This window comes from Phaethon aethereus (genome assembly GCF_964289735.1).
Source record: "Phaethon aethereus genome assembly, chromosome: 1".
NCBI lineage: Eukaryota > Metazoa > Chordata > Aves > Phaethontiformes > Phaethontidae > Phaethon > Phaethon aethereus.
In genome coordinates, this window is record NC_138575.1 from 201,328,784 (window position 1) to 201,356,136 (window position 27,353).

The window sequence follows — 27,353 nt, forward strand, 5'->3', positions numbered from 1 at the left end:
TTGTTTCCCTTTGTACTGGGTTTGCGTGGCCAGGTTTTGGTAGCAGAGGGGCTGCAGGGGTGGCTTCTGTGAGAAGCTGCCAGAAGGTTCCCCTGTGTCTGACAGAGCCCGTGCCAGCCGGCTACAAGACGGACCCACCGCTGGCCAAGGCCGAGCCCATCAGAGATGGTGGCAGCACCTCTGGGGAACAGAGTTACAGGGAAAAAACCCGGCAACAGCATTTGCAGCCAGAGAGAGGAGTGAGAACGTGTGAGAGGAACAGCCCTGCAGCCCCCAGGCCAGAGCAGCAGGAGGGGCAGGAGGGGCTCCAGGCGCCGGAGCAGAGGGTCCCCGGCAGCCCCTGGGGAAGCCCCTGGTGAGGCCGGCTGTGCCCCTGCGGCCATGGAGCTCCACGGGGGAGCAGATCTCCACCCGCACCCGGGGAGGACCCCACGTCGGAGCAGGGGGATGCCCGAAGGAGGCTGTGACCCCGTGGGCAGCCCAGGCTGGAGCCGGCTCCTGGCAGGACCTGTGGCCCCATGGGGAGAGGAGCCCCGGCTGGAGCAGGTTTGCTGGCAGGACCTGGGACCCCGCAGGGGACCCAGGCTGGAGCAGCCTGTTCCTGAAGGACGGCACCCGTGGGGGGGCCCAGGCTGGAGCAGCTCGTGAAGAACTGCAGCCCGTGGGAAGGACTCATGTTGGAGCAGTCCGTGGAGGACGGTCTCCCGTGGGAGGGACCCCAGGCTGGAGCAGGGACAGAGCGTGAGGAGTCCTCCCCCTGAGGAGGAAGGAGCAGCAGAGACAAGGTGTGATGAACTGAACTGACCACAACCCCATTTCCCGTCCCCCTGTGCCACTCGGGGGGGAGGAGGCGGTAGAGAAAATTGGGAATGAAGTTGATCCTGGGAAGAAGGGAGGGGTGGAGGGAAGATCTTTTAAGATTTGGTTTTATTTCTGCCGCTCAGAGTGGGGAGATAGAAAATCGGGAGTGAAGGTGAGCCTGGGAAAGAAGGGAGGACTAGGGGAGCCTGGGGAGAAGGGGTTTTAAGATTTGGTTTTATTTCTTAAATAATAAATTCTTCAGTAGGATAATAATCCTACTCTGATTTGATTTGCAATAAATTAAATTAATTTCCCCAAGTCGAGTCTGTTTTGCCCATGACGGTAATTGGTGACTGATCTCTCTCTGTCCTTATCTCACCACACAAGCTTTTCTCTCCCCTGCCCAGCTGAGAAGGGGAGTGATAAAGCGGCTTTGGTGGGCACCTGGCATCCAGCCGTGGTCAACCCACCACATCCCTGAACTTCCCTGAAGATGCTAAAATCAAACCTGATGATCTCATAAGGACATCTCCCACTCTTCTGAGATGACCCACCTCTCAGTAAACTATCTCCATGACTTCTCAGAGCTAGAAAACATTTTAAAAAAATGAAGTGCTTTGACTAAGCTGTTCCAGGGCCAAATAAAGCCATTACAGTGAGTTCAACAAGGTTGCCAGTTAAGGCACTGGAGATCTGATCCCGCAAGCTTGCATTCCTGTGAAAGTAAGCGCTGCACAACTCTGCCTGTGCATGTGTACTTCCAAGACTAGACTGATCTTTTTCTGAGATTATGAATGTAGCTAACTTTTAATTCCTTCTTCATTTTCTTGAGAGAAACAAGAAGTGTTAGGAGAGCAACGGCTACAGGTCTTACTACAGTCACAGTAGTAAGAAAACACGTTTTTCTGTGAAAAAAGAAAAAAGATTTTCACTGTGAAAAAAGTGATTTTCACCGTGAAAATGGGGCATAGAGCATGTTGGCGCATAACCAAAACATCTTTTTTGCATTGCTAAGTAAGGAAGAAACCCTCATAGGCCTCTGGTGTGCAGAAAGAAGTCTTTCCACAAACACCGGCCCTTGAGTTCAAGTCTGACATTGGAAAGGTGAAAGGGGAACAGAAATTAAATTAGGCAGTTGATTGGAGGTCATACAGCAAAGGAAGAATAGAAAAGGTAAGAAATGAAGGAAAGAAAAAACCATGAGAGAAAAAGGGGGAAAAGGAGATTCTTTAACCTGTCAAGAAACTAATGTCTTGAAAGTCAAAAACCAACCTAGAGGATTCTGTGGGCTTAATTGGCCTTGGTTCTCTGTAGGTGTCTGCTTTCAGCTCTGCTCTTTGAGTGCACGTTAACCTTTAAAAAGCAGTAGGAGTATATTGGCTTTTTGATTAATCTGAAAGCAGTCTAATTCACTGGCAATGCAGCTAGACGTTGTAAGAGAGTAAACCATAGCCAGAGCATGCACTAGTTACACAGGAAAAAAATTGTTGGCATTTATTTATGGTCCAATATACGGAATTTCAAGCCATATTCTCTCTTTATGAGGAAGCTGGATTACTGCTGACATGAGCTGAGCAAAACTAAGCTGGAGTGGTAGAGGTGGATAGTGAGCAGCAGGCACACACTAATGCTGGCTGCCAATTCCCACCATATTCACTTATCTCCCAGCAGCTTGCTGTTTTGAGGTCAGGCAAGTGGGGAGGGTGATCAGGATGTAGCAAGAAGAATGTGATCACCCAAAGCTATGGATCTTGGTGTTCTGCCTTGTGGCTTTTGGTTGGTTGCCAGCAGGTCCAAAGGCAAAGAAGGGCAAAACAGCAGGACTGAAGTCTCAGACTCAGTATATGCCTAATTTCTGTTTTGTTTTGTAAAATTATTTTCTTTGGAATGGCTCCTAAAATTACATCTTGCAAACAGGAAAGATGAGTTTCGCAGCATGTTCTAACAACCGTGTATATCTTAAGGACATGGAAGTATTAATATTCAACAGTAAACTCTGATAGCTCTTACTGAACGTCAAGGAATACAAAATACTAATGACTCATTAAATCTTCTTCCCTGATCAACTTATTTCTGCACAGTAGTGGAGACATAGCAGTTACTGGCAACAAAATTCTGATTTGACATAACTACTGTAAATCTTTCAAATTCTGACTGATTTTTCTTTCTAAAGTGTCCCATTTTGCATCACAGATATTGAATTTCCTAATTTAAAGGTGGAATAATTGCTTCCTACCTGGATGATGCTGTCTTCCATATTTCTTCCATTCACTTTGATACTCTAAGTTTGAACTTCACCGAGTTAAACTAAATGTACTATAATGAAAAAAATTTGACTGAAAGACAGCATCCATTTTCCCCTGTCAAGTCCATTAGTTGGTCAATGGTTATATAACATCATTCCAATTTTTGTAGCTTAGTTCAGAGAAACCATTTTCCAAGGGTTATTGCTCCTGGGAGTTGCCTGCATTAGGACACATACTCTGTTTCAGTAAGACTAACGTCAATATCTACAGCTCCCTTACACTGAATCCCAAGTTAGTCTATTATTTATGCCAGAATAAAATGTAATATGCAAATTAGTACACTTTTAATAAATCAAAATTAAATAACAATTATGTAAAATGAAAAAAGAACTTTTCTATAGTTTCTTCCAAGTGCATCTGGCTATTTCATTGCAGACAAATATACAAGAAAACTTATAGTAGCACAAAATACACCTTAATATTAGAACTGTACTTTCAACTTAAGTATGCCAAGGCTAATACCTCTCCAAAATAAAGTTACTGTGCCAGTAATAAAGAAAATCACCAGCATCTTGTGAAAATACAGAAAAGTTGTTTAATAATACCAGAATAAAATAAATAGGGTACAACTGAATTCAGAGAAACATACTATAAGGGTGTCTGTTTAGAGGCAAGTGTACATACATAGGAACAGCCTTAAAGAAAAATTATTTGGCTGGAATGAAGCAGCTGTACATAAAGCACCTCATTTTTCTAGTAATTTTAAAAAAATCCTCGGTGGCACTACGTTGCAATTTAGAGACTATAAAATAATGGAGCAATTTGTTTTTGTAATTTGATTGAAAAGTCATTTTTTTGTTGACTCTTCTGCTTATTGATTAAATGAAAATTTGATTTTGGAAGGTCTATCATTTTGTCTCCAGTCACTTGGGAAAGTCTCAAAATGTGCTGGGCTTTGCTAGTAGTTTCTAACAATTCTGACCTTTTAAAAATAGACACAAATGCACGTTATAATGCACTGAAACATCCCAAATACTTCAAATAACAGCAGAGCTACTCTGACATAATTACACAAGGATGTAGTAGGCTCTGCTTTTTCTGGTAGCCTTCTTTCTTGGGACAATAATGTTCTTGACATTTACATACATACATATACTGACAGTCCTAATGTGTGAAGCACTAGCAGTTGTTACAAGAGGGCTACTAATAGCAGTACAGGACTTTTGTATGGTGTGTATCCTGTATGTCTGCAGGATTCTTTCTTTAAAAAAAAAAATTCCTTTTGGAAAATAAAAATATGATTAAGTCAATTATTTTTGTGTGATATCAACAAGGTGTAAAATTTTACTAATGCATGGTTACTGAGCGTGAAAAATAAACTCTCAAATCTGTAAGGGGTTCTGTATGATCAAGGATATGTATTTTAAAAAGCTGCTGTTACCTTTATAGCTAGACTTTCTGGAGGGCACAAAGTTTATTAGACTCCCCTCCCAGTTGTATCTGTTGGTAAGGGCTAGGAGCACTTCATTACTCGACCACTTGAGGGTTGAGTTCTCAACTCTGGAGGGGAAAAAAAGGCCATCGAACCACTTTTGTATTTCCCTTTCTGCCAACTCCCGGGAAGGAGTTGTCATCATACATGACACTGCTGGGCTTATTGTGCCTGACTGGAATAAAGGGGAGCCGCAGTGAAATGCCAAAATCCCATCAATACCAATGGAGTCAATATTTCATGAAAAGCTACTTGGTGGTAGAATGGAGAAACCAAGAAGTCAGATCACAAGCAGTCACTAGGCTCAACTAAGCATAGCTCACTTACAGGGAATGCATTTTCTAAAGCTAAAACAATCTTATAGTGACCTTGCAGAATCTTGAGCTGCTGCAGTAATGGATTCTTAGGCTCTGTGTGTGTTTTACATTAGATAGTCACTGGATAGAAATAAAATCACAATTAGTCAGATTCTACGGATAAATTAATTTGTCTACAGATAAATTTATCCATTTATCCATGTATCTGTATTTAAATGATTTTATCCATGGACTTATTACAATTTTATAACTTAGCTTGGATATGGAGTCAAGTGTGTTACTTGCTCTATTGCTAAATCAGGGTGCCTAAATTTTAAGTATTGCAACATCAGAGCTGAAGAACCCAAGAAACCAAACTGGATTGTGTTCCTTTAATGACTTCTTTGTTAGGAACTCCACGAAAGAAAAGCACAAACAATATCAGTTTTTCACCCTCTCTTGTACTTCAGGCTGTGGACAATCTGATGATTCAAGATTAGAATTAAGAGACAGATTGTGCTGTTTTCCTGATACAAATTTTCAGGTATGTAAGCTTTAAGGAAGAAGCAAATTACAGGAAGACATTGGATATGAGTGGTGCAGAGCAGTACAGAAAATCAGAACAACCCTCAGAACAAGAATTGCTGGAGTCAATGGAACAGCTGCAGAAGATAATAAATATACATGTAAATACAGACATGGGAGGCTGATGCACAACTACTAAGATTAGTATAAAAAAGAAGTCTGAATTTCATGCAGAAGATACACAAAAGGTTTTGAAGAAAGAAGAGATTCAGAAAATTGATAGCACTGAAAACATTAGGAGTGTATTTTGAAATTCTCCAAGTCTTTAGTGAGTGTAAGACAACTATGGATTTTTACCAATTTAGAAGGAAAAGACACTTCTCTTAGGTAAATATTTGGTGTCATGACTTTCCTGAAAAGATAAAAGTTCTAGCATGGCCAGGGCCTCCAAGCTAATTATTAGCTTGGAAGGACTCATTACCTTGCACCTGGTATCAAACAAGAGCCAGTAATTGACAGCATTTGCTAATCCTTGTTACAAGGTTATATAAACTATGATTAACAATTTAGATTAATTTATGGAATATAGGGTTACAAATGGAAAAGCTTTACTCTGGGATTTGAACATTTCCCAGCACAGTGTGTGGCCTTCTTTCTCATGATGAATTTCCATTTCTTCAGAGGTTAACTAACCAAGAGGAAATGGCCTCGCGTTGCGCCAGGGAAGGTTTAGATTGGATATTAGGAAAAATTTCTTCACTGAGAGGGTGGTCAGGCATTGGAACAGGCTGCCCAGGGAGGTGGTGGAGTCACCATCTCTGGAAGCGTTCAAAAAACGTGTGGATGTGGCGCTTCAGGACATGGTGTAGGGGACATGGTGGCGCTGGATTAATGGTTGGACCTGATGATCTTGAAGGTCCTTTCCAACCTTGGTGATTCTGTGATTCTGTAAATACGGCATAGTTGGTAAGTGTGTGATCCCTCTAAACAAATGCAGTTGCCTATAGTAAGGAGTACAGGTGATCCCCTGTGCACCCTTCAAAATGAATAGAGAGAAATAGGCACTGCTAGGGCATAATTAACCTGATCTGTTTTAGATGCCTCTGTTAGGATAAAATATAACGTGCCCTAACAGTACCTTGTTGCCTCCCACTGAGAGGTAATGAGATCTGATGTAGATCGCTACACTCTAAATGAATTGAGAGCAATTCCACCTGAACTGTTGCCCAAGCAGTCGTGAGCCCTGGGGCCATGCTTCAGGTATATTAGTCTCTCTGGTAACGCATCTGTCTGGGAGGTTTGTGGGAGAATCCCTTCCCAGTCCAGTGAATGAATGCATGAATGAATGAATGGTGATGAGTGTTTCTGCTTGCAGAGAGAGGGCAGTTCTACATCTGGATGAACATCTGAGATGTATATGCATATTCGGGCACACCGAGGTCCTCTAGGTTTGGACTCTATTGTATGAACGCAGCCTGAATATGTAAGAGCTGAATGGTAACCAGAAGTGTGTGCTGAATTGCCAGCTGAATCACACACATGAACAACAAAGAAATCAGCCAAAAAGTTAGGCAGATACACATGAGAGTTTTTGTTTGTTTTTGGTTTTAACGCTACTCCATATGAGTAAGACATGTGGCTGATTTTTAAATAAATAAGTCTACTGGGTTTTTTTTAGCTTATCTTGTCTCATGCTAAAAATGATCAAAGATAAAGGGCAGGTCCCTGAGGCACTCCAGTCCTTTTGGGTGGCATTCTTAAATGTTGGGAGTATTTGCTGTCCTTGAAGATGCCAGCTGGTGGGTTCTTCAGTGTATTTTCCTTTCCTTTAATTTAAATTAAAAAATTCTCATCACATTTTTATTTCTTGAAATAGTCTGTGTTTCAAATTTGTTCCGTATTTATGTTCTAAATCTGAAATGAGTGGCAACAGATGATTCCAGTAAAGCTCAGTTACGAGATTCTGGATTCAAGAGAATTGTTCACAATAAGCACAGCAGGCACCAACACTGCTTATGGCTTAGGGGTGATCTCTGTGCACAAGCACAATTACAAACCCAGATTTGAATAACAGATGTTTCCAGTTCCCAAGGTTTTGGTTAACAGAACTTATTTTATGTAAGGAATATAAATGAAATGTTCAAAGTTCTAGGACAAATGCACTTACATGTTCTCTTAAAAAGGGAAAAAAAGTGCCCAGTTTTAATGGTACTTTGAAAAGACTATAAAAGCAATTGAAAACAACATTGATAAACTATTCAAAATCATAACAGATATTAATATTACAGTGTAGATATTTATTTACTAGTTCTCCATCCATCTTAAATATTGAGGTGTTTTTGCCTGTTTGTCCACTGTCACTCAATGCAGAGTTGTTGAAGGAATGAAGACTGAAAATCAGAACTGAGATATGATTAAAATAGAAGCTTCTCTCAAGACTGACAGTTGTGGTAAAGAGCGGTAAACAGAGGTAATTCAAAAGAGGTCTCTGAGATGACATCAATTTTACGATGTGCTGACTTTTCAGGTAATTAAAAATGGCCAAGGCCCCACTGAATGTGATTGAATCTGGCATATCACAGCTGTTGCTGGCATGGCTATCTTTTTCAAAGGACTTCAATGTTATAAAATAACTTACTGTATTATAAAATTTTACTTTCATAAAATAACACTATTTGCATCACTGTTGTAAAAAATCTGGTTAGTATTTTCATTACGAGTATTTTCATAAAATTATCTTCCAGCTGAAATTTGCCATGCCTTTTTTATGTATCTATCTCAAGCAAATTTTTCTGAAATATGCAGAAGCATAGAAAAATTTCAAGTAACTGGAATTCTTCAGTATGTGCTGCTCATAGCATCCACTTGTTCTGCATGAAAAGAAACACTCAAGTGAAGAGGTCTTTGCTGACAAGCAGGTCATACCCTTCCCCTCTTGTGATTCATTACTACAGTGGCTGACTGTGCCACATTCTCTTCAGACTCTGCACAACTGAAGTATCACAGCTGCACACACAGGCTGAAGGAGAGGGGAAAGATTGAGAGTAGTGACAGTGCACATGTACAATACATCTTGGAAGAATTAGTTATTAGGAGATGCTTCCCTTTCTTCTTCCACTGTTTGCCACATGCACATCCTTATGGTGGTCGACTCGATGCCTCCTCCCCAGCTCCCTTCTTGATATACGTGCAGACAGGTATGTAGGCGAAAGATAATGTAAGGGGTATTCTACCCAGTTCAACATTACATCTTAGACCAGTGACAGCACAATCAGACTTACAAATAGAGCTCCAGGTGGTGATCTGCAAGGTGTCTATAACTGTGACCATTGTTAATGAAGTTTTGACGGTAGCTTGCGCTCTGGTGCAGTGTGCTGTAATCGCTGATGACAAGTTCACTTTAGAAATCTCATCGGGAAGTCTGATGTGATCAGGTACTCAGTTCAACAACGTAGGTGTAGAAATCTTTACACCTTTGGTCTTTGCACTACTGACATAAGCAGCTATGGAAAACATGCAAATGGCTTTGTCCCATACAAGCAGCAGAAACACATCCTATTGATTCTAACGTGTTAAGTGACACCTCTGAAAAAGTGAGACTTTAGGAAGAACATCATCCACCTGACTGGCTTAAGGGAAAGTTAGTTATGAGAGCGCAGAAACCTGGCATGTGTTCTCAGGGAGATCTTACCTGGCAAAAAAGCCACTAACCAGTGTATGGATTTCCTCTCCTGCTGCTGCTGAGATACCTATCTATCTCCCACCGGTATCAGAGGCTGGCAGTCCTTTGAAACAGGAAACATGTTGTAGGTGCTCAGGAGAGCAGCTCTGACTGCCAACACAGGCTCACGAGGAGACCTGAGGCTCTGTTCCCACGGGTCCCCAAACGTCCCTCCTGCCTCAGGAGGGAAACATCTTTTGAGAGAGCAGGACAGAGTCCCTCTGCAGACTCAGAATTACAGAAGGCAGGATAATCTCATCAGCAGAAGTAAGCCTAAGGTCATATGGTCCAGACGTGCAATGATATATATGCCTTGCAGGTGAAGCACTGTAGTTTGTAAACTAAATTGCAATGAACAAGAGTTGCGAGAACATGTGGGTGCACACAAATAGCTAGTAATGGAAGACAGAGAAAACAGATTGTACTTGGAAAATTCTTTTCAATTTAGGATTAATATCTTCAAGAAAAATCACTGCTTAAAAGAAGACTAGATGTGAAGTGGTACCTAAGCCTTTCCTAATAAGGTATTTTTAAATATCTGAGTCAGAAATGCTTCTGAAAAGGTGGTAAACATGATGTCCTGTATCATGCAATCCTTCTAAACTGCGCCTATTCACACATCTGAGTCCATGAGGTGAATGGAAAGAAATTCTTTAAGTTTCCAAAAGAAATATTTATGGTGTTCTTAGTTAACCCTGAATGCAGTGAAGTATACAAATGCAAATTTATATCTAGCAAATTAATGCCAGGGCTTATAAAATTACATTGCAGTAGAAATATCTCACTTCTCAGGCAGCAAAGATGCTTTACAAATACTGAATAGTTATCGTAGACTTACTTTTCGTTACGTAATTCATTCTCTTCTGACTGGGCTTTTGATTTGCATAATTGAATGCAAATAAAAATCACTGTACTTTATTAGTCAGATGGTATTTTTAGACAATTAGCATGTAAGCATTAGTATTACAAATATGATTAAGCAATGATTTAGCAAATGTTTTTACCCTGATTGTCTTCTAGATATGTCTTTCTTGATTTCCTTCATGATTCTTACTCATACAACCATAAAACACAGCTTCAGTTTCCAGCCTTTCTCTCTGTCTTATTACACAGTTTAATGCTAGCAAATACTTCAAGTGCATAAGGAAATCATATTATCAGTGGGGAATGGAAAGGATAAAAGTAAGCCTTCATAAAAAAATCAGAGGAGTAGAAGCCATAAGAAAAGTGGAGTTATTGGGTGCCACAGAACAGAAGTAAAAATTAAAGGGGACATATTTATTCTGCATACATAGATTGGGAGGTCTACCAGCAATCCATCAGTACGGTAATGTACCGTAACCAAATACCTAGAAGACGCATAATTATGCCCTCAAATTGTCAATATTCTATAACATGTAAGTCACAAGCTAATAAATATATACTTTTATGCTTTTAAGCATTGGACATAGGTACTTCATTAAAATATGAAGCAATGCTTCTTAAATTATATATTTAAAGTTTTAGTGAATGGAAATATTATACATTTGTTTAAAATACATCCGTTTGCCTGGGAAATATTGAAAACTTTTCAGAATATACCCATAAGCCTTCAAGAAGGAAATCTTAAAGGTGCAGGAGCAGGCAGTCCCCATGTGCCATCAGAAGAGCTGGTGGGGAAGGCGACCGGTCTGGCTGAACAGGGAGATTTTGCTGGGACTCAGGGAAAAGAGGAGAGTTTATCATCTCTGGAAGAAGGGGCAGGCAACTCACGAAGAGTATAACGATCTCGTTAGGTCAAGCAGGGACAAAATTAGAAAGGCAAAAGCCCAGCTAGAGCTCAGTCTGGCTACAGTCGTAAAGGATAATGAAAAATGTTTTTACAAATATATTAACAACAAAAAGAGAGGCAAGGAGAATCTCCATCCCCTACTGGATATGGTGGGGAACATTGTCTCCAAGGACGAGGACAAGGCTGAGGCACTTAATACCTTCTTTGCCTCAGTCTTCAATAGCCAGTCCAGGTATCCACAGGGTATTCAGCCCCCTGAGCTGGAAGTTGGGGATGGAGAGCACAATGTACTCCTCATAATCCAGGAGGAAGCAGTTAAGGACATGTTAAACCACCTGGACACCCACAAGTCTATGGGGCCTGATGGGATCCACCCGAGAGTACTTAGAGAGTTGGCGAAGGAGCTTGCCAAGCCACTCTGCATCATTTATCAACAGTCCTGGTTAACAGGGGAGGTCCCAGAACACTGGAGGCTTGCCAATGTGGCGCCCGTCTACAAGAAAGGCCGGAAGGAGGATCCCGGGAACTACAGGCCTGTCAGCCTGACCTCTGTACCGGGGAAGATCATGGAGCGGTTGGTCTTGAGAGTGCTCACAGGGCATCTGCAGGACAACCAAGCGATCAGGCCCAGCCAGCACGGGTTCATGAAAGGCAGGTCCTGCTTGACCAACCTGATCTCCTTCTATGACCAGGTGACCTGCCTAGTGGATGAGGAAAAGGCTGTGGATGTTGTCTACCTGGACTTTAGTAAAGCCTTTGACAGCGTCTCCCACAGCATTCTCATGGAGAAACTGGCAGCTCGTGGCTTAGACAGTTTTACTCTTCGCTGGGTGAGGAACTGGCTGGATGGCCGAGCCCAGAGAGTTGTGGTGAACGGCGTTAAATCCGGCTGGTGGCCGGTCACAAGTGATGTTCCCCAGGGCTCGGTTCTGGGGCCGGTCTTGTTCAATATCTTTATTGATGATCTGGATGAGGGGATCGAGTGCTCCCTCAGTAGGTTTGCATATGACACCAAGTTGGGTGGGAGTGTTGACCTGCTGGAGGGTAGGAGGGCTCTGCAGAGGGATCTGGACAGGCTGGATCGATGGGCTGAGGCCAACTGTATGAGGTTTAATAAGGCCAAGTGCAGGGTCCTGCACTTCGGCCACAACAACCCCATGCAACGCTACAGGCTTGGGGAGGAGTGGCTAGAGAGCAGCCCAGCGGAAAGGGACCTGGGGGTGCTGGTTGACAGCCGGCTGAACATGAGCCAGCAGTGTGCCCAGGTGGCCAAGAAGGCCAACAGCGTCCTGGCCTGTATCAGAAATAGTGTGGCCAGCAGGAGTAGGGAAGTGATCATGCCCCTGTACTCGGCACTGCTGAGGCCGCAGCTTGAATACTGTGTTCAGTTTTGGGCCCCTCACTACAAGAAGGATGTTGAGGTGCTGGAGCGTGTCCAGAGAAGGGCAACGAAGCTGGTGAGGGAGCTGGAGCACAAGTCTTATGAGGAGCAGCTGAGGGAACTGGGGTTGTTCAGTCTGGAGAAGAGGAGGCTAAGGGAAGACCTTATTGCTCTCTACAACTACCTGAAAGGGGGTTGTGGTGATGTGGGTGTTGGCCTCTTCTCCCAAGTAACTAGTGATAGGACAAGAGGAAATGGCCTCAAGTTGTGCCATGGGAGGTTTAGATTGGATATTAGGAAACATTTCTTCACTGAGAGGGTGGTCAAGCATTGGAACAGGCTGCTCAGGGAGGTGGTGGAATCACCATCTCTGGAAGTGTTCAAAAAATGTGTAGTTGTTGCGCTTCAGGACATGGTTTAGGGGACATGGTGGAGCTGGATTAATGGTTGGACTTGATGATCTTGAAGGTCCTTTCCAACCTAGTGATTCTGTGATTCTGTAATACTGTATGTATTTACAATCATACTCTGACACAAGTTGACTCTCTGGAACAGTGACATCATTCCTGCCATAGTGCTCTTCAAACACAAGAAGGGTGGAACGATGTGGGTCACTTCTGAACTTGGATGTAAAGCCTCAGCTGAAGAACTGGCAAAATACCACAAACTGACTGTACTAAAAGTGATTTCCCAGGATTTGTGCTCAGAAGGCACAGTTACTGGCTGTCAGACATCCATATATGGCAAATACGAGAACAAAGGTAGCACTTATTTATGAGCATTATATTCATTATGCAGAGTATACAGTTAGTTAATAAATGGAAAGATGTCACTTTCGTAAGCACGTTTCCCTAAGTTTAGGAAATGTGAATGCTTAGTTCAGAAACATGGTTTTGAGATTTAAACAGTTTTGCTCATCCATTGTTTTCCCTTAGAAAACAGTGAGCCATGTAGATCACAAGAAGTGAACAGTATCAAAATGACAAAACTATGTATGACTTACATTTTATTCAAGGATACAAAATATAGGAGGAATAGAATAATATGCTAAAAATATTATAAAGTGCTGTAAATTATCAGAAAAATATGTTAACATCAGACTGGAAAAATGTCTGAACTGAGACACTAGTTTTCACATAGAGATTGTTATTTGATAACTGGGGACATAGAAGGGTATGTGTGCTGGCATGAAACTCTGGATGATATCAGAAGAGGCTACTTCCAGTACCTAACATGGAACCTGGGGAGAAGCTGGCTTTTAGGAATTTGCTATTAATATCTCTGTCTACAGCAGATTGCATTAGTTACTGTTATAAATTTCCCACCTACATTTTGGATCACAAGATACTCTGAACGTGACCTTCTATAATTCTGTTTAAATTCCTTCTTTTGCAAAGCACGGTACCAGGTTTCCATTAAAATTTTTCTGTGATCCAGTTAGAGGTGGCAAGCCCCAGGAGACCTGACTGAGGCGAGTTCTCAACATGCCAAATACACAACAAAGTACAAGGGCTGCAGCCGCTTTCATGGAGAACCATGGAGCACTTTCCATCTCTTTATAATATTCTAAATAATATATATTATAGTACATATAATATGTATAATGTTATATTACATATAATACAATTCTATTGATTTTGCTATTCAACAGGGAATTATGAAGCATCAGTTCAATTCCCTCCTCATCTTGAGGGGAATGAAACATGTATAGGTTACCTCTATTCAACAGACTACAAAATAGTTTGGCGGGAGTAAAGAGCTGGATTGTGGCAATCCCTGTGTTGAATGTCAGTCTTTGCACAACCAAGTAATCTGCCAAGAAACAGAGCAAATAAAGAGGAGATAACCTAGTGGTCAGGACATTCATCTGGTTCTTCTTCCAGGATTACTTTTTAAATCATAACTGAAAACACCTGGTCTCCTCCTACCCTGAGCTGAATACCCTAAACACAAGTATAACTTCTGCTTCCTCTCGCTTGCTCTCCTGTGGACTTATGACCATACAGAAGAACTGGTTCAACCAAAGGAAAGGAGATGTGACCCAATAGATGGGTGCTTGCTGTCAAAGCAGCACACCTGCAAGCTGTGTAGGCCCTTGACTACATCAGGCAACTGAATTATAGAGGTAAGTAGGGGTCCAGACATATTTCTGTTCTCACTAATTACAACTGGCTAATTTTAGCCAGGTCCCTCCTCAGTGGTGTTTATATGGGGAGGATATTTCCTGGATATATCAAAATCTTCCCGTTGACTGTAAACATGCCATTGAGATGTTTGTTGGACACAAAGGTCAGACTTTTAGGTCCTAAAGTCTTAACAAATTTTGTAAATGGAAACTAGCTATCTTATTTAGATATAAGAACTCCAGGAAAGGAATTAAAATGGAGGCAGTGTTATTTTAAACCTAGGAAAGCTTCAATTTTGAAATGTAGATTTTGTTGTTATAATTCTTCCTACCAGTTGGAAGTAAGTGCAAGCACATCTCTTTTTCTTCACAGGTGAGTCATGAATTCAGTCTATTAGACTGAAAATGTCTCTATATTTTTCCTTCAAATTACGGAATGAAAAGACAGGTACTGACCACAGTATAATTGCATTGCTCTGTCTCCATTACTTAGCTTTAAAAAGATATGCTCTAACACACTTATCTCTTTGTTTCCAGAAAAGCAGTCTATCTTGAAATTCAGCATTTGGGCAGGAAAACCAGCAGAATGTGTAATTCAGAAGGCTAATTGTGTTAGCTTTGTTTGTGATCCTGCCCTAAATCTGAATGACAGAGAATGAATGTGGCCTCTGTTCATATGACACAAGCTGAAAAGTTATGAGCATTAACAGCTTTGCAGTCAGCTCCTTGAAACATGCAACTACATTTGAAGTGGATGGGTTTTCTTGAAGCAGAATTCCATATATTTATAGTTGCATGCCACATTCATCCAGCATATCACATTCACGTGGCACAACACAACCACTGAAGGAAAAATAGAAGAAAAACAGCGGAAGATTAATAGATTGTGAACGTGTGGAGATAAGGCTTGAGGTGAGCAAACAGGTTATATTACCTATAACTTGGTAGTCACTACCTTAATCTGGAAAGGAAGCATATTCAAATTTAAAACAGAAAAGTAATACTTAAAACTGCATTTTAAATTTTCACATTGAAGTGCTTTTCGGTAGGTAGATTCCTATATTTAACAGTGTGGAATGAAACAGAATATTTATAAAGCATTACAAAATTGCCATTCATTGGCAAACTTGTCTGAGCTCCTTCACAAGGAAGGAATGAATTTTGTTTACCTCGACAATTAAGATTACCCTTGAAAGTAACCTTTTTCCAGCATGAGCTTTGTAAATTGCTCGTCTCTGCCTGCATCTTAACTTAGCATCTGCACTGCAGACAAATGCATTTGCTTCTTGATTCTCCCCAGAAGCCCTCCATGGAATCATTGCCATCTCTGCTTTCAGACTTGATACTGATTGTGGGTGGTAAAAACAGGAAAAAAAAAAAAAAAAATGGAATGAGGCATTTTGAACTGCTCTGGGTAAGGGCCTGCCAGGACATCAGTGAGTGCTGTATACATTGCACAGCTTCATGCCATGATATTCAGCATTTTTGTTAGGGTTAAGCTAACTGGGTTTCTAGTGCAGGTGTTTAGCAGCTCTGGATTTATGTCAAATACTAATGTCAGTCGCAAGTGTCAGTGTTGATGTGGCCATGCAGGTAATTCCTTGACATTATAATAATCATTAGCATAACTTCTATAAATTCTGGAAGAATCTGTACTTCCCACTATCTTAAATTAATTGAAGACAGAACTGAATGGGATTTTAACTATTACACTTGAGCTCTGCTAACAGATCAAAACATGTGCTTACAGTTGACATACATAGTAAAAATCACTAGAGATAAGCCATGAAGTAATCTCATCCATACAGGAGAACTTTGCAAACACTTTGAGTTAATCTCAATGTTTTCCTTCAAATGATATCACATTTCAAAAACAGATGAAAAATTTACAATAACAATAGTTGTATGTAGTCTGAAACAGTATAATTGTTTTTAAATGAAGTGCGGATAAGAACTTAAAATGTAACATAGCATAATGGCTGTAGGATAAAACTATTAGCTTGAAGCCTATTAAAATATTATTAATTGATGATGTATTTGAAGCAAAGTAACAACCGCAGAAAATAATTGATATGTATCCAATTAAAAATTGCAGAGAGCTCCTTGGCTTTGTAATTACAAAATCCAGTGTCCTACTTTATCAAAATTGAGATAATAACAGGAAATTACAAATTTACAACATAATGAATCCACTCCCTCCAAAACCAGACAATGTTCACTACAATGCAGAATCTTACATATTGGTCAAAATCTGTTACATTCAAATTCTACCGTAGTAGGAGAAACACATTTTTGAAAGTGGAGATCAATATGTAAATACTAATGTATTGAGCTCATTCTGTCTTCAAATGCAAGTACAAGGTATCTTACTGTAAGTAAATCTTAAATATCAAGGAGAAAATTAAAAGAAGTATCTTAATAGTCTCCCTCTCATTTTCTATTCTCAATTTGAAAATTCAGTCACCAAGATGCAGACGGTGTTCTTGAAAGCTCTGATCATCTTCCGCTACTCTCTAATAGTTATCCCTATTGGAAACGAAACACTAAGAAGACAAATTATGACAGAAAGTATAAGACTGTGAAGGTATGACAGGACAGAAGTATAATTGTTAAAGAGAGCCTCTTTCATTTCAAATTTTTTCTTTCAACTGGCTTATAAAATGAAACGTAACATGTTCATGAACAGAATGTAAATGGAGTTTATTACCTCATCATAACCAACACATTCTAAACTAATTTGGGATACTCAAAATTACATAGAATAATGCACAAAGAAATGCTATCCCAGTGTTAAGGAGCCCTGAAACATTCAAGGTTCTTTATAATGTATTTCTTACCCTAAACTGCTCTTTAGTTATACAGAGCTTTGCACATTTCCAAATTTTTCTTATTAATCTGTTTCCTCAGATTGACACTAGATTCTAAAAATCTTCACTAATTATAGGTCAATGACCTACTGCAGAAAAGTAACTTCTATTGTAGAGAAGTCATACTTACGTGTTTCAAAATTGAAAAATACAAGTTTACAGAAAAGCTTTCCACAGTATTTTATGCGGCTTTAAATATTCACCACCAGCAATAAATCATTCATAATATGTTTCAAAATTGCAAAGCAATGTATAGTTTTCCTTCAAAACAATAATTTGTCACATAAAATAGAAAAAAAAGTTAGTAGTAGTTCTGTAAATGCTGTTGAAAATCCCTTGTTCAGAAAAATGTCAATATCTATAGCAAACAATGTTCAATTATTAGCTTTATGTTTTTATGTATAGATTCTTACCTAAGCTGTTTAAAAGCTTCTGCCTTCACAAGTGGTGTTTCTACAGAGTGTTCAAAAAGTGCTCCTTCAGGCCCTGAAAAAACAAAAATACTATATTGTAAGAGTTCAAATAATAAAAAAATAGCAACAGTGAGTTATATGGCAACTTTGATATCAGAAATTAAGATATGGAACCATATATTAACAATTAATGAGACAAAATACAGATACAGTCCTACTATTACAGTATTGATTAGAACAATAAAATACACAGGTAATGTAAAAGTGCAGGAGTAAATTCTTAAAACTAAATCTAAAATGTCAAATACAGAGAAATTTTAAACTACTTGGAACAACAAAATAAGTACATAAGATTTTTACAGTGTAAATTCCACTAGAGTTAATTAAAATCCCACAAAACCTTTGCAAATATTACAGACTTAAATAGTTGTGTTTAATTTAGACTATTCTATACATAGCACAAATTCTGGCATGTAGCTTCATCAAGGAGTTCCCCCTATTTCTAGGCAGACTTGCTGAATACAAAAAGGTGTTTATACATGTAAAATGGTAATGACTATGGGATCAAATAGTTGACCCCTTGAAATAAGAACAGTTTCATCCCAATGGGGAAGAAACAGTGATTACCTCTGTGTGGTGGTACATGCGTAGGTGGGGCAAAGCAAGTCATCAGTATTGAAAGGATTATTTGTGCTGTGCTGCTGCAGGCAAATACATCTTAAAGCCTGGACATCCAGAACACAGATGAAGTTCATGGCTGCAGGTACTTGAAATCTTCATAAGATCCTTCCTGTGCAGGGGCTACTATGTAGCCTCATCACCTTAATAGTACCCTCCTGAAAATCAGAATCCATGACAGCTTTGTTGTCACAAGTCATTATTTTAATTTTTCTTTGTAGCCCACTGTCGTGGTTTCAGCCAGGATAGAGCTGGTTTTCTTCACAGAAGCTGCTGTGAGACTGTGTTTTGAATTTGGGATGAGAAACTGTTGATAACGTGCTGATGTTTTGGGTTGTTGCTGAGCCGTCAAGGACAGTCCAGCTTCTTGTGCTGGGCTGCCAGCAAGGAGGCTGGGGGTGCACGGGGAGCTGGGAGGGGACACGGCCAGGACAGCTGACCCAGACTGGCCAAGGGGATATTCCCTACCATACGACGTCATGCCCAGTACATAAACTGGAGTTGGCCGGGGGGCGGGAATCGCTGCTCGGGGACGGGCTGTCGATCGCCGGGTGGTGAGCAATCGCTGTATCGGGCATCACTTGTTCTTGTACATTCCTTTGTTGGTATTATCATTGTTGTTATAATTGTTGTTTCCTTCTCTCTTTCTGTCCTATTAAACTGTTTTTGTCTCAACCCACGAGTTTTTTTCCCAATTCTCTCCCGCTCTGTCCTACTGCGGGAGGGGGAGTGAGCGAGCGGCTGCGTGGGGCTTAGTTGCCGGCTGGGGCTAAACCACGACAGTCCTTTTTGGCGCCCAACGTGGGGCACGAGGCTTGAGATAATAACAGTTGCAGGTCACAATATCAGTTTATTTGATTTGCATCATGCTCTCGTCTTTGCTGTACATGTTAAGGATCGGTGTTGGTTTCTGCGGGCTGCTGTACTCTGCAATGATTAGTAATGTCTCGCCTGTGAATTTTGTTTTTAGAGCACTGACCTTGAGCTTAATGTGGTATCATCTGAGCTCTGTACTAAAGCCGTTACTGTATTTTGGCTACTGTCTTGTGGAGAAAACTAGCAATTATACTTCTGCCTCCAAAAGGCTCTTTATGGAGGAAATGCAGAATGGTACCTTTGCTACCCTCTATCATAACGTTTCCTCCTTCATCACAATAACTTTTCACTATTTTGAACACCCTTGGGTAGTTAAAATACCTCTATTGCTACTTCTGGGGAACGGTGTTTCGGTTTTGTCTAAGGTTGGCAAGCGATTTAAGAATATCACCCGGAGATCTGCCCCAAGGCTGGATAGTTATGAATGGCAGGGCGTGTGGAACAGCATGGGCAAATGCCTGGGGCGGTGGGCACCTCCGGTGTTTTGGAGCTTCACTCCCGAACAAGTGCAGAATCCTGATAAACTAGCAGAATATCTGGAAGAAGTATGCTGTCAGCCTGGCAGCTCCAAGGAGACACAAATCATTGCCATGTGCTGGGGCCTGGCCCATGCCTACAGAACCCTATTTAACACTATGCAAAGGGGAGAGAGGCTCTCTGGGTCTGATGGCAATGGGGCAGGCACTGTGACTACTCCCACCCCTGTGGCAGGCACTGTGACTGCTCCAACCCCTGTGGCAGGCACTGTCACTACTCCAACCCCCACGGCGGGCACTGTAGCTACTCAGACTGTTGCAGCTGAACCAGAGAACCAGCTCGTCCCGGTATCAGTTGCCCCTGTACAAAAGAAGAAATCTTGGAAGCGGAAGTCAGCTCGTTTAGTAAGGGAGGAGGAAGATTCTGCTAAGAAGGAGCCAGAGGAAGAGAGTGAGGAGGCAGAGTGCTCTGAAGCAGGGCCATCACAAGCACGGAAGAGGGAAGAGAGCGAGTCATCGCTTGAAGAGGAGGAAGAGGAAGAACTCATAAAAGAGACGGTAACTACCTGATCTCTATCCCTGAGTGAATTGTGAGATATGCGAAAGGATTTCAGCCGTCGTCCAGGTGAGCACATTGTCACCTGGCTGCTCCGATGCTGGGATAATGGGGCCAGTAGCCTGGAATTAGAGGGTAGGGAAGCCAAGCAGCTGGGATCCCTTTCTAGGGAAGGGGGCATTGACAAAGCAATTGGAAAAGGTGCACGAGTCCTCAGCCTCTGGAGACGACTCCTGTCGGGTGTGAAGAAAAGGTATCCACCCGGGTCAACTGCTTGGAAGGCAGCTATGCTCACCACTATAAACCACGACACCCATCTATTTTTAACCTTGCTCATTCTTCTTTGCATCTAGTGTCTTCACTCTTGCAATGTACTCTTTCTTTGTGGTTCCAAGTTTATTTGTGCAAGAAATGCTATAATAATAAAGGAAGTAATTTTCAAGACTGGAATTCATAGCATAGAGTGCAGCGTGCAATGGATGCTGGTCCTCCTCTGAGAATTTATAGTGAAATAGAAGCAAGACTGAACGCTTAGAGGACAGATCTAAATAAGGACTTACATGAATTTTAGGTCCTGGACATTTAACTTATTTAGGAATTCAGGTTGCCTATAACAGCACAACAGTCAATTTTCAGCCTAGACTCAAGCTACTGAGGTTCACTGCTGAGGTTCAAAAGAGGAATTCAGATTGTAAAAAAAATCATGATCAGGAAGTTAATGAAGTGCCTAAATATTGCATGTTCATATCACCAGTTTCCACACAATAACACCCCCCAGTTCCCCTTCAAACATAGCTGCTGGCAGAAGAGAAGGAGGTAGCAGTATTCAAGTCTTGCAGGATAATGTGATGATGATTAGAGTATCATCTGGCTAGAAGGCAGGAAACTTAGTTCGCAAGCCCTCTTCATCAGTGTGAATACTGACTTGATAAATGCACCTATTGCACTGACCCAGGCAGCAGACCAGGTAAATCGTTGGTGTAGCATTTGTCCCTCCTTCAGAACCTCCTTCTTCAGTGTGTGCAGAGCTGCTTTACAGAGGTGCCTCACCCCTCTGCAGGCAGGTCTCATATAAGTGCCCTACTCCGCATCTTTCTATTTTCAGCAATAAAAATATGCCCTACCAAAAGAACTTGTCCAAAACAGCAAGCTCCAACTGTACGCAAAATAGGCAGGCACCCAACCTCACCAGGAGCCTCCCTGTTGGACCTGAGAGTTCTCCAAGCATGTCCATTTCTGTTCTCCTGAGGACTAGCATCATTGCAATATCACCAGCCTAAGCTTCACTGAGATCAGGGAACTAGCTGAAGTGGTACAAAAGCCCCTCAGTTTGAGCCATCTCTTTGAGATGGCTCAAAAAAGCAGCTAAACACCACCAGCTGCAGTAAGGGTGGAGTCTCTCACCTTCTATTCATCGGCTTTGTGATCCGAAATTGGGGATGCCTTAGGTTGAGTGATCTTCTCCAGCTTAGAGGATTCACATATCTAAGCACTTTTTGAGTAAATATCGCAAGACAATATATTTTAATAGCTAGGATATTACTCAACATGGCTTTTCTGGCTGCTCTTCAAATTACAGCAGAATGCAGTTACCCTCAAGAAAGAATTCTGGGCTGTAGAAAGCCCTGAATCAGGGCTTTGGGCTTCATCTAGAGAAACAAACTCTTACGACCTCTCTTAAGCTGCAGGCAGGTGAATAAGCACACATGCACGTGCATGCTTATTTAAATATTAATATTATCATAGTTAACATATCAAATACAAATATATATGCAAACAAAAGAAAACTCCTTTTTTCTGTTTTCTGTCTGGAAGACCTGATGAGATTGGGATGAAAAAGTGAAAGTACCTGTAGAATCAGGCAGAGGGAACAAAAGACAAGGGGAAATAGATGATTAGAAAGTATGGTGTAGATGGTATAGATGTAGTATTATATAGTATTAGATGTGGTATGAAGAGAAAAGGATGATAAAAATTAGTGGGGGCAACCACAGAGAACATGGTAAAAGGAAAAAAGTGAAATCTAGAGGTATCATTAAAAATGAATACATTGCCGAGCCAACTGACAGGAAGACTGTCACTTCGTGAGGCCTGGGGAAAAGTTCTCAGAATGTCCTAAGAAAGCATGAAATGTATTTCATTTTGAGAAGAGCTCTAGCTGAAATCATGATTCCTTAGAATGAAATCTCCTTAGATTGGATGGAAGAGAAGTGCACAAAATATAAGAATTTCCACACTGAATCATTTCACCACTTCAAGGAAGCATGGATACCTAAACTTCTATTTAAATTTTATTTAGCTGTTGATATCCTCAGAGCCTAACCTTAGAGTCTTTCTGGAATCTGCTAACTGGCAGGAATATAACACTGGAAAATATAAAATTCATTAATTCAGACAAGACTTTAACCCTTCTTCATTAGCATTAAGATTATTTTGCAAGATAAAACCTAATGGCTGGCCAGACATAATTAATTATTCTCCTGTTTTTGTATTTGTGCTGGGGGGTGTTACAAGGTGGCAATCTTACACATTGGAGATGATGATGAAAAAAACCCCTAAGGAATTAAATAATTTTTATTATTATATTATATATTATACATAACTATATAAAATTATATATATAAATTATATAACAATTTTATTGTTATATTATATATTTTATTATTTATTATATGCCAGGGATGGGACATCTACCACCTCTCTGGGCAACCTGTGCCAGTGTCTCACCACCCTCACTGTGAAAAATTTCTTCCGTATATCTGGTCTAAATCTACCTTCTTGTGGTTTAAAACTGTTACCCCTTGTCCTATTGCAACAGGCCCTGCTAAAAAGTCTGTCTCCATCTTTCTTGTAAGCCCCCTTTAAGTACTGAGAGGTGTTCATAGGAGAGGTGTTCCATCCCTCTGATCATTTTGTGGCCCTCCTCTAGACCCACTCCAATAGGTCCATGTTCTTTCGTGTGCTGAGGACTACAGAGCTGGATGCAGGACTGCAAGGTGGAGGTGAGAGGTCACACCAGTGGAGTAGAGGGGCAGAATCACCTCCCTCGACCTGCTGGCCCCACTGCTTTTGATGCAGCCCAGGATACAGTTGGCCTTCTGGGCTGCGAGTGCTCATTGCTGGCTCATGTCCAGCTTTTCATCCACCACTACCCCGAAGTCCTTCTCGGCAGAGCTGCTCTTGATCCCTTCATCCCCCAGCTGTATTGATACTGGGGTTTGCCCCAACCCAGGTGCAGGACCCTGCACTTGGCCTTGTTGAACCTCATGAGGTTCATACAGGCCCATTCCTTGAGCTTGTCCAGGTCCCTCTGGATGCCATCCCGTCCCTCAGGCATGTCAAGCGCACCACTCAGCTTGGTGTCATCTGCAAACTTGCTGAGGGTGCACTCGATCTCACCATGCCAATAGACAACAGTTTTGATCTGTCAAAATTTCTGACTTAGTTTACATGCCAGCTAGAGATGGCAATCAATTCAAAATTTTCTTTGAGCAGAGACTGCCTCAGATGTGCTGCTTCTGACACTGTGGTCCTTTGAGAATATATCATGGTCCCTCACTGTCCTTCATTACACTATATCCTACCTGATAATTCTTAGCAAAGCAAGCATTTCACTGTTTTCCTTGCTCAGATTTTCATCTGGATTACAGTGAATGAGTTGTAATTTCAGTGCAATATATACTGTCACAATATTACCTGTGCTAACAAAAGACTTATCTTGTCAGTAACTTTGATTGATCTTTGATTTTAGTGTCTTCCAGTTGCAGTTCTGGGAAGTCTTTAGGTATGTCTATCTTAGGAAGTAATGTGACCTGAAAAGTGTGGATTTATAGAGTGATACACTTGGTGCTAAAGATCTGCTGGTCATACTATTCAGATTTAGGGGATTTTACTTTGGACCAACTGTAGTCTCATCCTGTGGACTTAAAACATATTTGCAATCCTGATGAAGTAAATACATTCTTGTAGCCCTTTTCTCAGTTCAGTTTTATCCAAAAGGAATCTACTGTATTCACTCCCTGACTCCTCCTTGGTATAAACCACTGGGGCGTAAGAACTGTCAGAACCATCAGATCTGCAGCAAAAGTGCAGTCCTGGACTGAACAAAGTGCTGTTGTGGATGCATATTTTGGCTGGATGACCTTGGAAGGCATTTTAAAATTTTCTTGATTTTCCCCTTCCTTTTTCTTACTCGTGCATGAATCTACTATACCAACGTACATTCTATGGTGTGCTCTTCCATTTGGGTATGGTTTGGAATCCACCTCCTTTTCCGTTAGACAGCTGTTAATATTTTCTGGCAATTTTCAGTACCAGCTGAGCTGTACTGTGTCATAGGATGAGATATAATGAAGACATGATGGTACAGGTGAATTCCCATTCTTAGATAAGCTGCATAGTGTCTTGTGATGCCAACTGTATGAAACCACAGTTTGAAATTTCATGTCTTGCTACACTGCTGCATATCCTTACATACGAAGGCCACAGTGGTAGGATTTGAGTTTGTGCCAATTTCTAGATTTACCTAGATAATGATGTCACATAGTGAGGATCTTGGCACAGTTTCTGGATACAAGATCCGTCTCCATCTCGTTTTAAGGTCTGTAGGAAAACCTGAGCTTTTGATAATACTGCTGCTCTGGAGAGAGACATACCAGTTATCACCGGGCTTCTTCCAGTTTTCTGAAGAAGGCCTTATCTGCTTCTTCCCAACCAGGTGGTCTGCAGTACGCACCCACCACAATATTGCCCATGTTGATCTACCCTCTAATCCTGACCCGTTAGCTCTCAGCTGGCTCCTCATCCATCTCGAGGCTGAGCCCATGCATTCCCGCTGCCCTCGCACATAAAGGGCAACTTCCCCCTCGCCTTTACATTCTGTCCTTCTTGCAGAGCCTCTATTCCAACGCGATATTTTGAGTGGCACATCTGTAAAGCACCTTAACCATGTGCATATTATAGCATGTCATTACTGTAGATATAATCCTCAGATTGAAAGCACTGAAATGGCCAGTGCATACTGGAGCAGCTCCATGGAACCTAATGGTATGGCACTGGTTTACTGCTATTAAAAATCTAGTCTTATGTTTGCATTTTTATAAACTTTCCTGCTACGTCTCTGTGTAAAAAACCAATTTTTTTTATTTAGTCCATCTGCTATAATCCATATAGTTTCAGTTATAGAAAGATTAGGGAAGGAAATCATCACTTCCATTGATATTTTGCAATAGTAACATTAATGGCTATTCACAGTGTTATAGTAGTCAATTCCTAGTTCAAACGGAATCCATTGTGTAGCATTAGTAAAAAGTTTAGTAAAAATTGTGTGGCAAAAGTAAAAAGCAAGCTGTGAACTTTCAGCTAGATACTGATGAACTTGAACTGAACTCTTAGTTACGTGAGGGAAGGCCCTGAAATCAGTGTAAATTAGAAAGATAAGATAGTCAAATCCATAAGCAGAATCCGAATCCATCTGGCGTACATCATGTCGGAGGTTCTGCTTCGGGAAACCTAGGGTCGAGCCTGGGGGAAGAGGAAGTGCCTGAGAGGGAGTGTGTGAGCGTGAGGAGTCGAAAGGGGCACCCGTGGGCTCACGGGAGTCGCCCGCTGCGAAGGGACCCCGGTCCTCGCAGTTGAAGTCTCGTGTGGTGTGCGTGCGACTCCTTGGTCGGTGTGATTGCTCTCCCTTAACAACAGAATCATGAAATGGCGTATCCAGCTATCGGAGTAATAATCAGAGTAATAAAAGGTAAGTGGACCCTAATAGTTTGACAATATGAACACAACCTTTTATCTGCTGCCACTCACAAAATAATAAATAATTACTTCAAAAGGAAAAGATGTGTGTCTCAAACTCAGCTGGTGAGTTTTGTCTCTACATTAGACATCACCAGCATGGGCAGACCCTGAAAAGCTCTACTCTGTGCTCTGCCTGATTTTCATATCATCCCTCTATCATCTTTAGAAATCCATACAATCACTGTATCTCATCATTATTGATTTGTAGTTCCAAGACTGATTAAAAGTGGAATTAAAGGTTGTAAGTATTTGTATCAGTGGCTTCAAGGAAACACATGAGAAATTCAGTTGCACTCTTTCTCATATACACTCAGGTGAAAGTCAAGAAACTGAAGTACCCGAATATGAAAGGCAAGCACAAAATACTAAGGTCCTTTAGCAGATTAATTAAACACCATCTTCTGTACTTCTTGCACCTTTTTTGTATGCAGTATAGCACCAGGTATGACATTATTAAATACATTTGTATCTTTGAATTGAAAATGAGATGGCAAGCTTGGCTGATAAAGATAATAATATGGGTATAATAAAATTCCATAGGCATTTACTTCGATATCACATCACATTTTGATTAAGAGATTAGAGCAACACAAATCAGCCTGGAATGCATTATATGGATTAAAATTGACTGATAGGTCTTAAAACCTAATTGCAAACAGAGGACTATGAATGAGGGGATGTGTTACTAGTGGGGCCAAATGTGATGTAACATTTTATCGCTGACTTGGAAGAAAAAAAGTAATTACTGATGATTTCAGATGACACAGTGGGAAAGAGGTGATAGGAATGAAAAAGACAAGTCACTAATAAAGGTATATCTCAATTGTTTTGCAAATATGATTTTATCAGGTCAGCCAGGTTTAGGCTTTCCTCTCAATGCGTGAGCTCCCTTCTCAATTATTTAAGCTCAAACTAACTTGTCTAGTAACATTTTCTGGCCCTGATTGCTTTGCTTTGACAACATTCCTGAACTTATTACTCAGAAATCTTCTCCTCTTCTAACTAAAATTCAGAATGCCTTACTGAGTCGAGGTCACTTTTAAAGCCATCCTCAAAATTAGATCTGCAGCCTGCTCACGAGTGGGCTGACAGGCTGCTGGGGGCACCTCACAGCCAAAGGTGCCATCACCTGTGGGACGTGCAGGGCTGCAAGACACAAGGAAGGAAGAGCCCATGGCAGTGGAGGGAACTCTTCTGTCCCACAGGCTTTCCCAGTTTCACTCTGGGACCTGTTTATATACAGCCTTTTGTATTTCACCTACAGCACCCTTTAGACATAAGTTCACATTTGGTAATATAAAAATGAGTAGTGTTTGTTTGCATTTGAGAT

General features: G+C 41.1%; 1 protein-coding gene across 1 annotated transcript in view; it reads right to left on the minus strand.

The window, feature by feature from the left end:
- Positions 1-27,353, minus strand: part of SGCG (sarcoglycan gamma) — a gene marked incomplete at both ends in the record, with an annotated part of 81,308 nt that overhangs the window by 6,879 nt on the left and 47,076 nt on the right. The window contains one exon of the mRNA XM_081996991.1: positions 17,639-17,711. Within this exon, the coding sequence (XP_081853117.1) occupies positions 17,639-17,711 (73 nt within the window). The remainder of the gene's footprint in view (positions 1-17,638; positions 17,712-27,353) is intronic.